General features: G+C 42.0%; 1 protein-coding gene across 1 annotated transcript in view; it reads right to left on the bottom strand.

Moving 5' to 3' along the window:
- Positions 1-288: 288 nt before the first annotated feature.
- Positions 289-17,532, bottom strand: part of pde6b (phosphodiesterase 6B, cGMP-specific, rod, beta) — a 29,237-nt gene continuing 11,993 nt past the window's right edge. Inside the window, exons 7-22 of the mRNA XM_060935059.1 lie at positions 16,829-16,895; positions 16,669-16,716; positions 8,955-9,104; positions 8,698-8,841; positions 8,531-8,596; positions 8,000-8,146; positions 7,307-7,414; positions 7,107-7,216; positions 6,875-6,962; positions 6,680-6,780; positions 2,237-2,344; positions 2,040-2,103; positions 1,887-1,961; positions 1,114-1,197; positions 835-991; positions 289-341 (exon numbers count right to left, since the gene is read on the bottom strand). Of these exons, the coding sequence (XP_060791042.1) occupies positions 289-341; positions 835-991; positions 1,114-1,197; positions 1,887-1,961; positions 2,040-2,103; positions 2,237-2,344; positions 6,680-6,780; positions 6,875-6,962; positions 7,107-7,216; positions 7,307-7,414; positions 8,000-8,146; positions 8,531-8,596; positions 8,698-8,841; positions 8,955-9,104; positions 16,669-16,716; positions 16,829-16,895 (1,570 nt within the window). The remainder of the gene's footprint in view (positions 342-834; positions 992-1,113; positions 1,198-1,886; positions 1,962-2,039; positions 2,104-2,236; positions 2,345-6,679; positions 6,781-6,874; positions 6,963-7,106; positions 7,217-7,306; positions 7,415-7,999; positions 8,147-8,530; positions 8,597-8,697; positions 8,842-8,954; positions 9,105-16,668; positions 16,717-16,828; positions 16,896-17,532) is intronic.

Genomic DNA, 17,532 nt, shown 5'->3' on the forward strand with positions numbered 1-17,532 from the left:
CAGTGATCATGTGACAAACACAAGAAGAATGGATTTAACCAAAATCTACAGCGCAGCGATGGTACAAACCAGAAGTGAACTTGGTCACCTTGGTTTGTGTCTACAGAAAATTGTTGTCAGGCCCCAGTTGGTCTAGTGGCATACTGGAAGCATGTGATGCGTTGTCCCTCTCAGTGTTTCCCAGCGTCCCTCTGTTCTGGGGTGAGGCCACTCTCACCATGTGCCATCCATTTCAGTGGCTGTGTTGAATCCCTAAAGTATCTTGCCTTCTCAAACAGACATTCAGTTCTAGCAGATTGAGCAGGTCTTGGACCCCGATGATGATGGGTTATTAGCGGCAGCTGTTGAAGCAAATGAAACATTTACAAAAGCAGCACCACGTATAATCTCTTCTACGTGCCCTGTCACATAGTATATTTTATATGTAATACCAGTCAAAAGTTTGTACATCCCTGCTCATAGAAGATCTTCTTTTTGTACTATTTTGTCCTATTTTAGAATAATAATGAAGACATTAACACTATGAAATAACATAGTTGACATGATGCAGTGACCAAGAAGTGTTCAACAAACCAAAACTATTATATTGTAAAATGTTCACAACATTGCTAATGAAACTTTGCACACACTCTCTTTCTCTCAACTGACACCACAAGGAAGCTTCACCCAGAAAGGTTATTTTTTTTACTTATCACCTAAACAAATCTTTTTACTGCTTCTCTTAAATACTACATGACAACTGTGTAGCCTAGTTTGCCACCTCATCTTCACTTTCAAGAACAAATGAAGCAAACATTTTGTGAGCCTACTGCTTATGTAATATCTTTGCCAAACCTTTTTTGGCTGCTTCTGCTTCTGCTTTCGCCTTGGCTGCTTCTTCAGCTGCCTTCAGCTTCGCCTCATATGCCTCCTGTAAAGCCTTCCACTCTTTCCGGTTGTTCTGGATGCCATCATACATGGGTTGGATGGCTTTGTGGAACCGTGAGAACTCCTGCAGAGAATATGTTAATGTAATACATTTGTTTGCCTCATTTGCCTTTTTGGTATTTTAAACTAGAATATAATTCAACTTTAGCAGTTGAGATTTAATTACAGATGTCTCCTAATTAATACCTTGTAAACGAAAGTGCAGACAAAGTCTATAAAACCGCACTGAAGCTTGGGCAGTTCTGCAGCTTTGTTCCTGTCCATCATGGGCTGAAAATAGAAAGGATAAGTGTCATTTATATGCCAAGTATTGACATTTTTCACTTGAGCATTTAACATAATGCACATCATTATACTAACCCTCCCCCCCCAAAAAAAAATAGCACGTAGGACTGATAACATATATATAAAACTCCTTTATTCACTGGTTAGAAATATGACAACATCCAGTGTTTATTTTCTCTTTGTGTTTGTCAGTCCAAATCTCTAGAACACATGGGATTTCTGTAGCACTACACCTTGGTGCTTTGGCTTTGTGCCTCACAGATCAGTTTAGCAGCTCATATCTACTTAAAAATGTCACCCGCAACTCAAACACGTTTGGTTCACTTTACCAAACTAGAGTTCACTTGGAACCAGACCAAGACCACCTCACTCAGATGGCGCAGTTGTTCTGGTGTCTATCTAAGTGCAATATTTGTGTTCTTACCTTAACTGCACCATGGGAGAAAATACATTCAAGCACCCTATGGTTCATACCAATGTTCCTTTTCAATTAAATACTGCCTAATAAAACAGTGCAAATTGAAGGAAGTGACTACTAAAGCCCTCAAATCTTAATTCATTTTAAATAATAATTTTGATACCCAAACATTACTCATCATTATGATTTGGGGCCTAGGAAATAGGATCATCTAAGGAATGCTACTCGGACTATGTGCCAAACCTCTGAGACTCACAATGGGTTGTTGCTCAAGTACAGTCCTCTCTAAGTCACCCTGCTCCCAGAATTCAGCTGCTACAGAGAGTGCCACCTGGGTAGGCACAAAAAGTTATCCATCAGAACTCCAGAACTTTGTTTTGATGAGATCACTCCATCCAGACAGACTCACCTTGCTCTGAACCTCCCATGGTTTGGTGATGGCTGACAGATCACAAGCAGTCATCATCATGGCCCTGTTGGTTCCATGTAAGCAAGACCATATCCAAAAATGAACAAAATGTCCTGACTGAAGCAGTACGTAAAGCATAAAGTAATTCATATATATGTGTTTGTTTGTTTTTTATCTATTGCATTGTTTGTGCTCACATTACAATTTCCTTCCTTGTCGTTTCCAGAGACAAGAAATCGACCCATTTCTTCTCGTCCTCATATGTCTCAGAAAGATCCACAATTTTCTGGAACATTGTCCTCTTCCTGTTAACAATAGAAAGCTAATTTTGGAAGAGCCAGGTTTTTAATGAATCATATGCCTTCATGTGTAGAAATCGGAAATATTATAAATACACATTTCCAACCTAAAAGGTGCACATGAGCATCCCTTCAAGACATAATTAGGAGGAACATGAAAACTAAACATTACCATTTCATCATTGGAACATTTCCATAACTGCTGGAGCTAAAAAGCTCTTTTGTTTGATTTTTTTTTTAAATAGCAGCTCTGACAGTAGCGTATCTGCAAATCATAGGTTTATATTAATGTGGTTTGAATACATCAGCATTTCTTTATGTTTTCCAACATGGGAAAGTTTTCAGGACAGAGGACTTTTTGCTTTGCAGTTTCTCAGTAATATGATAAGATCCATTTTTACAGACCTAACTTGCTGTGGTGTTCCACAACATTAAATGTAACTATAAATTAATTTTTAAAATAATGTTATTCTTCAAATTGCCTTTCTATGTGGAGTCTGCATGTTCTCCCCATGCTTGTGTGGGTTTCCTCCTGGTGCTGTGGTTTCCTCCCACAGTCCAAAGACATGAGGATCAGACAAACTGGCTATTCTAAATTGCCCATGGTGTGAAGGTGAGTGTGAATGGTTGTTTGCCTCTGTGTTAGCCTTGCGATAGATTGGTGACCTGCCCAGGGTGAACCCCACCTCTCACCCAAAGTCAGCTGAGATTGGCTCCAGCTTCCCCCGTGACCCTGACAGATAAGCGGTATAGATGATGGATGGATGGCAAATTGCTCCTATATATAAAACACTTCATGACATGCTGTTATAGGAAAGTAATCCACTTTTGGGTTGGAGCAAAAACTCCATTTCAGTACACCTGTCGTTGATTATTTTCTTGTAAAACCACGACATGGAGACTTTTCATTCCTTATATACACCATACAGTGCTTTGTAAAAGTATTCATCCCCCTTGGTGTTTGTCCTGTTTTATTGCATTACAAGCTGGAACCAGACTGCATTTCCTCTGCAGAAACTGCTGGAGTGTGCTTGCTCAAATGTTGCCAGCAACAGTAAAGGGTTAAGATATGAGAATGTGTTTTCACGCTCTGAAATCCTTGTTTTAAATGGCTTTGGTCAACAGCTCTCACTCCTTCTCTGGCTCAAAGTCTCTTTGTGGCAGGATAGCCCCAGCAGCGGAGAAGACGGAGAAGACCAAATAGTTTTCAACGAAAAGGCTTCGTTTATTTTTTTCTTTTTCTCTTTTTTTACCAAATGTGCAAATATTTACAGTGTCAAGCATGCATGAAAAAATATACAAAAACTGTACAAAACGAAAATAAACAAGCATAAATAGCCAGGCTAAGTCCTCAGACCCTGAACTACAGTACTATCAAGAACAACTTCAATTAACAAGACACGTTCACTTCACCGCCAACCCTCACCTACTGAGGCTCTTGGGCCTAATACAGAGCATTGCTAACTGTAGCCCCACCCACTGGATAGCCTCACTGTCAAAAATAATCAATTAACTAAACAACATAATTATTACCAAATAATAAATCAAATAAGAAAACATAACACAAAAATACATACAATAACTGACATGCACAAAAATACCTTATTGAACCCTCCAAATGGCTTTTAAGTCATTACCCCAAAACACCCCCATCACAATGGGCTGCCCCACAAAGAACCCGGAAAACCCCTCTATTTTACCCTCCAGTGGAACAGTCCATCTGTTTCCCCAAACGAGACACGGAAGAACATTTTGAATGCCTGGTGAGTGAATTGCTACCAGAGTTGTAATAAAAGTTTTAAGCAATAAATGAAGTTTTTAACAGCCAGTGTGAATTATTTTACTTTTTGAGACTAGACAAAGATTATACAGATGAAGAATGTAGCAACAGGGCAGCAGTGATTTAAAAATGCCGGCAAATGGCTGCCTGCGTGCTCTGTCAGCGTCGCGGCTCAGCCCGTCACACTCTTTCACATCATTTTGAAGGGAGATTTCACTGCTCCTCTCCACCCTTTTATATGTTTCTCAATTTAATTCAGAGGTTTTACAGGGTTTAAAACATGGATTTTGGCTGTAAAATCGCAGCTTTAATTTTTTTTCTGCTGCTCCCGCTCTAACTTCTAGAGTGGGGGAGCTCCTTATGACATCATCACTCCAAAGTTCTACCCATTCGTTTGAATGGCACGGAATTTTGCCGAAAAACGGGAATACCGAACGAACGACAAGGGGTAGTGCAACCATTTGAACAAACACACCATTCCAGATCGGGCCCGACATTTCAGTGTTGGAATGGTGTCTCTATCTCGAAAGCCCTAGGAGGAGTAGTGGATCCAAAAAACGGGTGAAAATTAATAATAATAATAATAATAAAAACTTAAGAACAATAGTATGCTTTTCCACAACATGCCTACCACTTTAAAGGTGCACATTGTTTTTTTTATTGTGACAAACAATAATTAAGATGAAAAAACAGAAATCTGGAGTGTGCATAAGTATTCACCCCCTTTCCTATGGAACCTGTAAATAAGAGCTGGTCCAACCAATTCACTTCATAAGTCACATAATTAGTTGATTAAGATCCACCTGGGGCGGCACGGTGGTGTAGTGGTTAGCGCTGTCGCCTCACAGCAAGAAGGTCCGGGTTCGAGCCCTGTGGCCGGTGAGGGCCTTTTTGTGCGGAGTTTGCATATTCTCCCCGTGTCCGCGTGGGTTTCCTCCGGGTGCTCCGGTTTCCCCCACAGTCCAAAGACATGCAGGTTAGGTTAACTGGTGACTCTAAATTGACCGTAGGTATGAGTGTGAATGGTTGTCTGTGTCTATGTGTCAGCCCTGTGATGACCTGGCGACTTGTCCAGGGTGTACCCCGCCTTTCACCCGTAGTCAGCTGGGATAGGCTCCAGCTTGCCTGCGACCCTGTAGAACAGGATAAAGTGGCTAGAGATAATGAGATGAGAAGATCCACCTGTGTGCAATCAAAGTGTCACATGATCTGTCACATGATGTCTGTATAAATCAACTTGTTCTGGAAGGACCCTGACTCTGCAACACTACTAAGCAAGCAACATGAAAACTAAGGAGCACTCTAAACAGGTCAGAAACAAAGTTGTGGAGAAGTATAGATCAGGGTTGGGTCAGAAAAAATATCCCCAACTTTGAATATCCCAGGGAGCACCATTAAATCCATTATAGCAAAATGGAAAGAATATAGCACTACTACAAACCTGACAATAGAAGGCCACCCACCAAAACTCACAGACCGGGCAAGGAAGGCATTAATCAGAGATGCAACAAAGACACCAACAATAATGCTGAGGGAGCTGCAAAGATCCACAGTGGAGATGGGAGTATCTGTCTATAGGACCACTTTATGCCATACACTCCACAGAGTGGGGCTTTATGGAAGAGTGGCCAGAAAAAAAAGTCATTGCTTAAAAAAATCACTTTTGGAGTTTGCCCAACAGTATGTGGCAGACTCCCCAAACACATGGAAGAAGAGTCTCTGGTCAAATGAGACAAAAATTGAACTTTTTGGCCATCATGGGAAATGCCATGTGTGGCACAAACCCAACACCCTGAGAACACCATCCCTACAATGAAGCATGGTGGTGGCAGCATCATGTTGTGGGGATGTTTTTCATCTGCAGGGATAGGAAAGCTGGTCAGGACTGAAGGAAAGATGGATGGCACTAAATACAGGGCAATTCTAGAGGAAAACCTGTTTGAGTCAGCCAGAGGTTTGAGACTGGGATGAAGGTTCACAGTCTAGCAGAACAATGACCCTAAACATACTGCTAAAGCTACACTGGAGTGGTTTAAAGGGAAACATTGAAATTTCTTGGAATAGCCTAGTCAAAGCCCAGATCTCAACCCAATTGAGAATCTGTGGCATAACTTGAAGAGTGCTGTACACCAACACAACCCATCTAACTTGAAGGAGTTGGAGCAGTTTTGCCTTGAGGAATGGGCAAAAATCCCAGTGGCTAGATGTGCTAAGCTAATAGAGACATACCCCAAGAGACTTGCAGCTGTAATTGTAGCAAAAGGTGGCTCTATAAAGTATTGACTTTAGTATGGGGGGATACTTATGCACACTCCAGATTTCTGTTTTTTTCATCTTAATTAGTTTGTGTCACAATAAAAAAAACAATGTGCACCTTTAAAGTGGTAGGTATGTTGTGTAAATCAAATGGTGCTAACCCCCCAAAAATCCATTTTAATTCCAGCTTGTAATGCAACAAAACAGGACAAACACCAAGGGGGATGAATACTTTTGCAAGGCACTGTAATTACAATTTAATGAGTGTAAAAAAAATCCTGCTGATGAAGTAAATGGTTACTCACTTGAAATACAAGGCAAGGTCAGTTGCAATAATGGCGATGTCAATTAGGTGGAAAACATGCTCAATCTGTCTTCTGTTCAAGTTTTGGAAAATGTTTAAAGACTGCAAACAAAGGGGAATGTCCAAATCAGTCATTTTGTACAGTGGTCTGAAAGATTTTGTAACTATTTTTGTTGAGCCTTTTTTTTTTTTTTACCTCATCTCCAAGTAAAAATTTGCCAAACTCTAAATGATGCCTCTCCAGAATGGATGAACCATGAAGCTTTGCTAGTGGATTTTGGGATCTAAAAACATATTAAAAACAACACAACTGAAACACTGTGAAATTGTAACAGATGTGGTTTATTCCATGTATAACTTAAGCTTGAGTTATTTGTATACATGTACTTCATTCTCATATTCTGCCATGGTTCATGAGAGCGACTTACTTCACTTGATAGAGATTATTGGTGCCTCTGTGGTCAATATCATGAAGGAATCCAGCAGTGATCATGGCCATGACCTCCAAATCTGTGTAGTATCGCTTCAGCTGCCCTGTCTGACTCCACACATAATTAAACCCTCATTATAGATCCCAGAGTATCAAGTCTCAAATTTAGAATAAATTGTTGCTTAAAGAGTTTCATACCGTTAGTAATGTGAACATGGTTTGTCCAACATTGAAGCCATGGCGCCAGTTGTGATAGGTGATTTTTCTGTAGCCCTTGCTCACAGAATACATGAACCGTACTAGTACCTAATATAGAAAATGTTGTAATGTAATTTGAATCCTGAGATATCACATTTTTAACTGATTTTTTTTTGTCTGGACAGAGAAACTGTTTAAGTAAACGTTAAAGTTCGATGTATTAAGTTGTATCTTAGAGGGGATTTTTTTTTCTTTTCAGAAAAAGTGCTGGCCAGAGTCCTTTTTGTGATGATATTTAAAACATGGTTCACACGATGTACACATTGTAACCATACCATTCTTAGTATGAACTAACTAACTAGCATTGCTCTCAAGATTAGATGTATTATCATCAGTAATACAGATGAAATAAAGCTTGGCTAAACTCTTGTGATGAGGATGTCATTAGCCTTCACTGGAGCACTGGAGGCAGAATTGTATGAAGCCAGACTGTATGCTGCCACAATTAAATTGAGATATCACATCATAAAGCAGTGAATGTCTCAAACATAGAAGAGCTGTTATTTTTAATTACACTGTAATGTTGGAATTTTGGCAATAAAATATCTTCTCTTTAATATCATAAATTTCCTCATATTCGCTAATTAACAAAAGAAAAATTTAACTGCACTGGTAATTGCCATGAATACTGACCTCCTGAGGGACCTGAAACTTCTTCACAACACCAACTTCATAGTACATTTGGATACCACACATCACCAATTCCAGTTCTGTGCAGTCAAAGTCGGAAAACCGGAATTCATATATTTCAAATTTATTTTTCCCTGGAAGTTCTTTTTTCTACATAAAGAGATATGAAATATATAAGAAAACAGTTAGGTCTATATAGATATAAATAGATCTAATTTTTACTAAAAACGACAGACTAAAGTGTTAAACTTTAAAAAAAAAAAAAAAGGATTAAATCCTTTTCAGGGAATTTGAGTGTGCCAACTGGTTGATGTCTCAAAAAAAAAAAAAAAAAAAAATATATATATATATATATATATATATCACTGGAGTAAAAGTCTGACTGGTGAATCTAAAAGGACAGGCATATTGCACCATAAAATTCAATAGCCTTTCAGGTGTTGTTATGCAAATGCAGTATGTTGGGCTGGGGGAGATATTTTTACCAAGATTATATTGTATTTTTAAGAATGTTTGTTAAGTTAGACAATATACCAGGATCTGCAAAAGTTCGTCCTCTTCACAGTCCTTTGGTTCTTTCCCAAAATACTCCCTGGTTTTCTATTGTGAAAACAACAACAGAAAATTCACTGTAATATCACAGTCCATTTACCTGGATTATGTCATTATTTGTTAGTCAATACTGTGCACCTAAGACTTACAAGGATATTCTGAATCTCATCATCTCGACACTTGACGTGGTACAGCACCATGTCCTGGGCGATGTCTTTCCTGTTCTCCAGTTTATTCATCTTGTCATAGGTGTCTGTGTTGAGCGCCGACCAGCCCAGAAATTGGGTCAAAGCCTTTAAAATCAACAATGTTCACTAAATCCAAGACTCATGATTATGTAGCAAACAAGCAGTTAGTTACTAATTTTGTGCTGGTTTTCCCAGATTAAAAAAGAAAAAAAATCTACCTCCATTAGTTGTTCATCTTGCTCATCGAATGGCTTGCCATCTTTCCTGTTATAAAATGTTGCCACTCCCACAATTTCTTCCTTTTTGTTGACGATCGGCAGAGACAGCACATTTTTAATAGTCCAGCCACTGTCATCAAGTGCTTTGTTCTATGCCACAGAGATACAAGTGCATGCTTGGTGTTGGAGAGTTGATATATTAACTAGTTTTTCTTCCAGTTTAGCCTTTTCTAATTCCTGTCCACTAGCTGAGTCTCACCAACTGCATGGCAACAACCAATCTGTGACTGTAAGAGTTAATATGGATTTCAGGTATGTGTTGGGAGGTCTAGAAAAAAACAGTCAGATGTCACTGAATTCTGGCACTACCAAGTGACAGTGTCAAGGCCATGACACTACCAATTTGGTCAATTTGCCAATTCCCACCAACTATCTAGCTCTCCCTGATCACATGACAACTACTAACTGAGAGAGTTAAGGCTAGCATGTGCTTCCTCTGAGACATGTGAAGTCACTGCATTGTCAAAATGCTGCTCATGTTATGTCACAGAGCAGCTGAACACTTGGAAAAGCCCTAATTGTGTTTTATATATATATATATATATATATATATATATATATATATATATATATATATACACTGAGTGCAGAATTATTAGGCAAGTGAGTATTTTGACCACAACATCCTTTTAATGCATGTTGTCCCACTCCAAGCTGTTTAGGCTTGAAAGCCTACTACCAATTAAGTATATCAGGTGCTGTGCATCTGTGTAATGAGAGGGGGTGTGGTCTAATGACATCAACACCCTATATCAGGTGTGCATAATTATTAGGCAACCTCTTTTCCTCTGGCAAAATGGGTCAGAAGAGAGATCTGACAGACTTTGAAAAGTCTAAAATTGTGAGATGTCTTGCAGATGGATGCAGCACTCTTGAAATTGCGAAGATGTTGAAACGTGATCACTGAACAATCAAGCGTTTCATTGCAAATAGTCAACAGGGTCGAAAGAAGCGTGTGGAAAAAAAAAGGCGCAAAATAACTGCACATGATCTGCGGAAAATCAAGCGTGAAGCTAACAAGCAGCCATTAGCATCCAGTTCTGCCATATTCCAGAGTTGCAACATTCCTGGAGTGTCAAAGAGTACAAGGTGTGCAATACTGAGGGACATGGCCAAGGTAAGGAAGGCTGAAAAACGACCACCACTGAGTAAGGCACACAAGATAAAACGTCAAGACTGGGCCAAGAAATATCTTAAGACTGATTTTTCTAAGGTGCTGTGGTCTGATGAGATGAGAGTGACTCTTGATGGGCCAGATGGATGGGCCTGTGGCTGGATCAGTAATGGGCACAGAGCTCCACTCCGACTCAGATGCCAGCAAGGTGGAGGTGGAGTACTGCTATGGGCTGGTATCATCAAAGACGAGCTTGTTGGACCTTTTCGAGTTGAGGATGGACTCAAACTCAACTCCCAGACCTACTGCCAGTTCCTGGAAGAAACCTTCTTCAAACAGTGGTATAGGAAAAAGTCAGCATCTTTCAAGAAGAACATGATTTTCATGCAGGATAATGCTCCATCTCATGCGTCCAAATACTCCACTGCGTGGCTAGCCAGTAAAGGTCTGAAAGGTGAAAAAATAATGACATGGCCCCCTTGTTCACCTGACCTAAACCCCATAGAGAACCTGTGGTCCATTATAAAACATGAGGTCTACAAAGAGGGAAAACAGTACACCTCTCTGAACAGCATCTGGGAGGCCGTGGTTGCTGCTGCACACAATGTTGGTCGTGAACAGATAAAGAAATTGGCAGAATCTATGGATGGAAGGCTTTTGAGTGTCCTCATGAAGAAGGGTGGCTATATTGGTCACTGATTTGTTTTTGTTTTGTGTTTGAATGTCAGATATGTTTATTTGCAAATCTGGAGTTGTCATATCAGTGTACCTGGTGAAAATAAACAAGTGAAATGGCTACATATTTGTTTTTTATTAAGTTGCCTAATAATTCTGCACAGTGAAAGTTACCTGAACACATACATATTCCCCTAAAATGGCCAAAACTAAAAACGCCCCACTCTAACTTCCATACATATTCAGCTTTGATATTTATGAGTCTTTTTGGTTGATTGAGAACATAGTTGTTGTTCAATAATAAAACTAATCCTCAAAAATACAACTTGCCTAATAATTCTGCACTCAGTGTGTGTATATATATATATATATATATATATATATATATATATATATATATATATATTTATTATATTTATTATATATATATATATATATATATATATATATATATATATATATACACAAACACACACACACGGGGCTGCAAAAGTGGGTATACAGTAATGAAAAACAAAATGTTTGCACAAAACATTAGTATTAAATGAAACCTAGCACCATTATTATAATACTGTAATAATCCTTACTGTATACTTATTTTTGCAACCGTGTGTGCGTGCGTGTGTGCGTGCGCATGGTGGTGTAGTAGTTAGCGCTGTTGCCTCACAGCAAGAAGGTCCTGGGTTTGAGCCCAGTGGCCAACGGGGGCCTTTCTGTGTGGAGTTTGCATGTTTTCCCCGTGTCTGTGTGGGTTTCCTCCAGGTGCTCCGTTTTCCCCCACAGTCCAAAGACATGCAGGTTAGGTTAATTGGTGGCTCGAAATTGACCGTAGGTGTGAATGGTTGTTTGTCTTTGTGTCAACCCTGCGATGACCTGGCGACTTGTCCAGGGTGTAACCCGCCTCTCGCCCATAGTCAGCTGGGATAGGCTCCAGCTTGCCTGCGACCCTGTGGGACTGTCATGCTCCACCCCGGACTTCCACTCCAGAGATTTATTATCTCCCAGTTCAGCGCTAATCCGGATCCTTATAATTTCCGGATAATAATCCAGATAATTTCTTGCTGCAGTTTTTTGCGCTACATTTTTGTCTTTTTTCTTGTTTTGTCGTGCTACGTTTTTGTCTCAAGTTTTTTGTCTGGGCAATTTTTTTATGCTAGCGTTTTTTGTCCTTGTCTGCCTCATTTTTTTTGTCCCTAGCTTTTTCTGGATTATTTTTGTTTTATTTTTTACTCGTATGAAATCTATTTTATTATTGGATTTACTGGTCTGTGTTCTACTCTTGGATCCTACTCACCACAACATGGATCCAGCAGAACAGAACCATCTGAGAACGGCTATGCAGCAGCAAGGAGCCCTCCTCCAGACCCACCAACAGGAACTCAAGCAGATCACCAGAACCTGGCCACCCTGTCCAACTCACTCAACCTTCTAGCCACACAACTCCAGCACTCCCAAGCCATGCCTACCCCACCCAGCTGCCTCTTTCTTCACTTCCTGCAACCGCCGCTTGCCACAAACCGAGACTTCCTTCACCTCAGCCTACAGTGGGGAACCAGGTACCTGCAGATCTTTTCTGTCTCAGTGTTCATTGATCTTGGAGCTACAACCCATGTCTTTCCCCACAGAACGCTCCTGGGTAGCTTATGTCATCAGGCTCCTCACCAGCAAGGCCAGGGAATGGGGAACAGTGGTCTGGCACGCCGACGCATCCTTTTGTTCCATCTTAAAGGACTTCTTTGAGGAAATGAGGCAAACATTCGATCATTCTCTGTCCTGTCGGGAAGCGGCTAGGGAGCTCATGGAGCTGCGGCAGGGGCCCTGATCTACCTCAGACTATGCCATCGAGTTCCAGACATTGGCGGCGTCATGCGACTGGAATGAGAATAACCAGGTCGACGCGTTCCTACAGTACATGGCTTGTCCAACGTCATCAAGGACGAAATGGTATCTCGGGAACTGCCGTCAGACCTTGCCACTCTCATGGACCTCACCAATCGTATCGATGCTCAGGTCCTACAACGTAGGAGAGAGAAGAGCCGCCTCAGCTGCAACTTCTCCCCACCTCCCGCCTCATCCGTCGAACCCATGCAGGTAGATCGGGTATGGGTGTCAGCGGAGGAACGACTGCACTGGTGAAACATGGGGGCCTGCTTCTACTGCGGTCAGCAAGGACACATCTGCCGAGCCTGCCTGCTAAAAAAGGACGAGCCCACCAGTTAATCAAGGGGCCCTGGTGGGCAATGCTCGGAACCAGTCCCCTGCTGACCGACCATTGCTCCCCATTATCATGCACAACGATCGGCATCACCATCTTCAGGCACTCATCAACTCGGGGGCTGACAGGAACCTGATCTGCTCTGCCATCACCAAGGATCTCGGAATCCCGTTACTCACCCTCGAGTTCCCTCTCACTGTCCTGATACTCAATGGCACTGGCTTGACCACCATCACTCACCTCACCGCCCCACTCACCCTAAGGATTTCAGGCAATCACTCCAAAACTATACAACTTCACGTCATGAACAACCCTCACGTTCCCGTTATTCTTGGACCACCCTGGTTGATGCAGCACAACCCCCACTTAAACTGGACTAATCACACCATCTTAGGCTGGAGTCCTTCCTGCCTGGCCTCCTGCCTGAACTCCACTCTGCCTCCTGCCAAACCACCACAGCCCTCAGCCAGTGAGGTTCCTGACCTCTCTCACGTGCCTCCGGAATATCTGGACCTCAAGCCAGTTTTCAGTAAAACCTGAGCAGTGTCCCTCCCTCCTCACAGGCCTTATGATTGCGGGATCTACCTCCTGCCCAGGACAGCATCACCCAAGGGACGTCTCTACTCTCTCTCACCTGCTGAACGACAGGCCATGGAGAAGTACATCATGGAGTCACTGGCAGCTGGGATCATCTGCCCTTCCTCCTCTCCAGCAGGGGCAGGGTTCTTCTTCATCAAAAATTAGGACAAGTCACTCCGTCCCTGCATTGACTATCGAGATCTCAACGCCATCATAGTCAAGAACCGCTACCCACTACCGCTCATGACCACAGCCTTCGAACTACTCCAGGGAGCTAAGGTGTTCACTAAACTGGACTTACGCAATGCCTATCACCTAGTTAGGATCAGGGAAGGGGACGAGTGGAAGATGGCCTTCAACACCACCACAGGCCACTATGACTACCTCGTAGTCCATTTCGGCCTGACCAACGTGCCTGTGGTATTCCAGGCACTAGTTAATGACGTCTTAAGGAACTTCATTAACTCCTTTGTCTTTGTATACCTGGATGACATCTTGATTTTCTCTTGCTCCCTGGAGGAACATTGGGGTCACATCCAGCAGGTCCTCCAACGCCTGCTAGAAAATAAACTGTTCGTTAAGGCAGAGAAAAGCGAGTTCCACCAAAGCTCTGTCTCGTTCCTGGGTTTCATCATCAATCCAGCGAAGATTCAAATGGACCCCCTCAAGCTGGAGACAGTCTTTGACTGACTGTCCCACCCCATCTTTGAGATGAGAGCTCCAGCGCTTCCTAGGATTTGCCGACTTCGACAGGCACTTCATTCACAACTTCAGCACGGTGGCCAGACCTCTCTCAGCCCTGACCTCGACCAAGACCAAATTCAAGTGGGGGGAGGAAGCAGAGAAAGCAGAGAAAGCCTTTTCCACACTCAAGCACAGGTTTACCACAGCACCCGTTCTCACCATATCCGATCCTACCAAGCAGTTTATTGTCAAGGTCGATGCTTCCTAGTCAGGGGTCAGAGCTATACTATCCCAGAGGGCCAGTGACGACAAGGTCCACCCATGCTCCTTCTTCTCCTGCCAGCTATCCCCAGCTGAACGGAATTACGACATCAGCGACCGAGAACTACTGGCTGTTAAACTAGCCTTGGAGGAGTGGAGGCACTGGCTCGAGGGGTTGGAGCTCCCCTTCCTAGTCTGGACCGACCATAAGAATCTGGAGTACCTCAAGTCCACCAAACGCCTGAATTCCCGTCAAGCCCATTAGTCTCTCTTCTTCTCCTGGTTCAACTTCACGCTCTCCTACCGCCCAGGCTCCAAGAACGGCAAACCCGACACCCTGTCCAGGATGTTCTCTTCCTACCAAGAGGAGTCCAAGCTGCCCGAGACCATCCTTCCTCCATGCTGCCTGGTGGGGGCTGCCATTCTAGAGGTTGAGACGCTCATGCAGAAGGCCCTGGAGCAGGACCCCGGTGAAGGTAAGCCCAACAACACTCCTCCCAGCCATCTGTTTGTTCCCCATCCTGTGTGAACCCAGGTGTTGCAGTGGGGTCATGGCTCCAAGCTGGCCTGTCATCTGGGAGCTGCCTGAACCCTGGCACTCTTCCAGCAGCGCTTTTGGTGGCCATCCATCAAGGAGGATGTCCAGGAGTTCGTGGCAGCCTGCGACACATGCTCCCGGAACAAGACAGCCAATTGACCCCCTGCCGGCTTGCTAAGACCCCTCCAGACTCTGCATTGACCTTGGTCTCACATCGCCCTGGACTTCATCACAGGACTCCCCAACTCAGGTGGCAACACATGTATCCTCACTGTTATTGACCATTTTTCTAAGACCATCCATTTCATTTCTCTGCCCAAGCTCCCCTCAGCCAAATAGACCACAGAACTACTTGTCCACCACGTTTTCCATCTACAGGAACTGCCCACTGACATCGTTTCTGACCGGGGTCCTCAGTTCACTGCACAGTTCTGGAGATCCTTCTGCAAACTCATCGGGGCCACCTGTAGTCTCTCCTCAGGCTTCCACCCACAGACCAACGGTCAGGCAGAATGGGCTAACCAGGCTTTGGAGGTTGCACTCAGGTGCATGGCGTTCAGGGATGCCAATTCTTGGAGCAGGTACCTACCCTGGATCGAATATGCACATAACACTCTCCCTTCCTCTGCCACAGGTCTCTCTCTGTTCCAGTGCTCACTAGGTTACCAACCACCACTGTTCCCCAGCCAAGAGGAGAAGGTCGCCATACCCTCAGCCCAGCTCTTTATACGCCGCTGCAGAAATATAGAAAATTCTAAAGGGTTCATAAACTTTCAAGCACCACTGTGTTCATATATATATATATATATATATATATATATATATATATATATATATATATAATTTTTTTTTAAATTTATATATATGGCCATAGAATCAGTGGGATTCAATCTCAGTCTCCTGATAAAGGGATGAAGGAATTTTCTGTTGTATCACTTAGGAGCCCAACAGCTCAAAAGAGCAGTAAATGACTTGAAAATGTTTGCATTTACTTTCTAACATGTCTTCCTGAAATGATAATGCAGGATGAGTAGCCAGTTTAACAAGTGTTATGATAAGTCAGTCTGCCTAAAGAAGTCTGCCTAAAACCTTGTTAGCTATGTCTAGTTTCCCCACAAAATGATCAAGTTGTTAGATAGCTACGATTAGTGTTTAATTAAATACCAGTTGTCTAAATGCCTGTAATGCTCCTGCACTGTAGATGAAATTAAATATTTGAATGTTATTTTCTAAGTTTTCACTGAGTTTTTAACCGGATTTTATAATGCTAGAACTTTACATCATATTGAGATTAATTAAAAAAGACACACATTCAGAAAAGCCTGTAGTTTTTGGGAAGATGTCAAAATTTCACCATGTGGAGGGTTTTCCCATGCTTCAACAACAGAAGAGGAAATTGCTAAGTGCCTTATTCTATATCCACAAGGTAAAAGTCAATTGTAATTGGTTAGTATTGCTCCAATTTATAGAGGAAACAGAAAGACCATCCATCCCACCCATAGTGCAGCCATTTATGCTTTTTTTTTTAAGGTATCTGTCACACTTGAGAGCCTGATTTCACGATTTTAAAAGCGAAATGGATGTCTACCTGAAATTTGAACATGTCCTCTGCTGGTGCATTCATGATATTGCAGATCTAAAACAGTAAAGGAAATAAAACAAGATGTAAAAGTGTGGCTTTCTTGTGTTATATATTTACTGTTTTAATTTTATATTATTGCGAAAAAATTCAAAAGGGTTACACATACAAAGCCACTTTCTGCAACGTAGGTTGGTAGGCCACTAGCCAGTGCCCAGTGGTCTGCAGGTGGATTTCTATAACAATAGTCAGTTTTTAATCAAACAAAACAGTGCTATTGAATTCTCAACTCAGAAGGTGTTCATAAATTTTTATAATAGCAGCTCTGACCATAATACAGCTACAAATCACACATTTACAGTGGATATAAAAAGTGTATGCAGCCCGTTAAAATGATAGGTTTTTCTGATGTAAAAAAAATGAGACCACGATAAATAATTTCAAAACTTTCCCCACCTTTAATGTGACCTATGACCTGTCCAATTCAACTGAAAAAACAAACAAACAAATCTGTTAGGGGGGAAAACATTTAAAAAAATAAAAATGTACAATAAGCTGGTTGCATATGTGTGCACACCCTTAAACTAATACTTTGTTGAAGCACCTTTTGATTTAATTACAGCATTCAGTCTTTTTGGGTACACACCTGCCATCAATTAAAATGACTGACTAACCCCAAATAAATTTCAGACATTTACTCAGTTGCATCCTCCAGCAAAAGCCATGGTTCACATAGAGCTTACAAAGCATCAAAGGGATCTCATTGTTGAAAGGCATCAGTCAGGAGAAGGGTACAAAAAAATTTCCACGGCATTAGATATACCATGGAGCACAGTGAAGACAGTCATCAAGAAATGGAGAAAATATAGTACA

The sequence above is a fragment of the Neoarius graeffei genome, chromosome 12 (genome assembly GCF_027579695.1).
Source record: "Neoarius graeffei isolate fNeoGra1 chromosome 12, fNeoGra1.pri, whole genome shotgun sequence".
Lineage (NCBI taxonomy): Eukaryota > Metazoa > Chordata > Actinopteri > Siluriformes > Ariidae > Neoarius > Neoarius graeffei.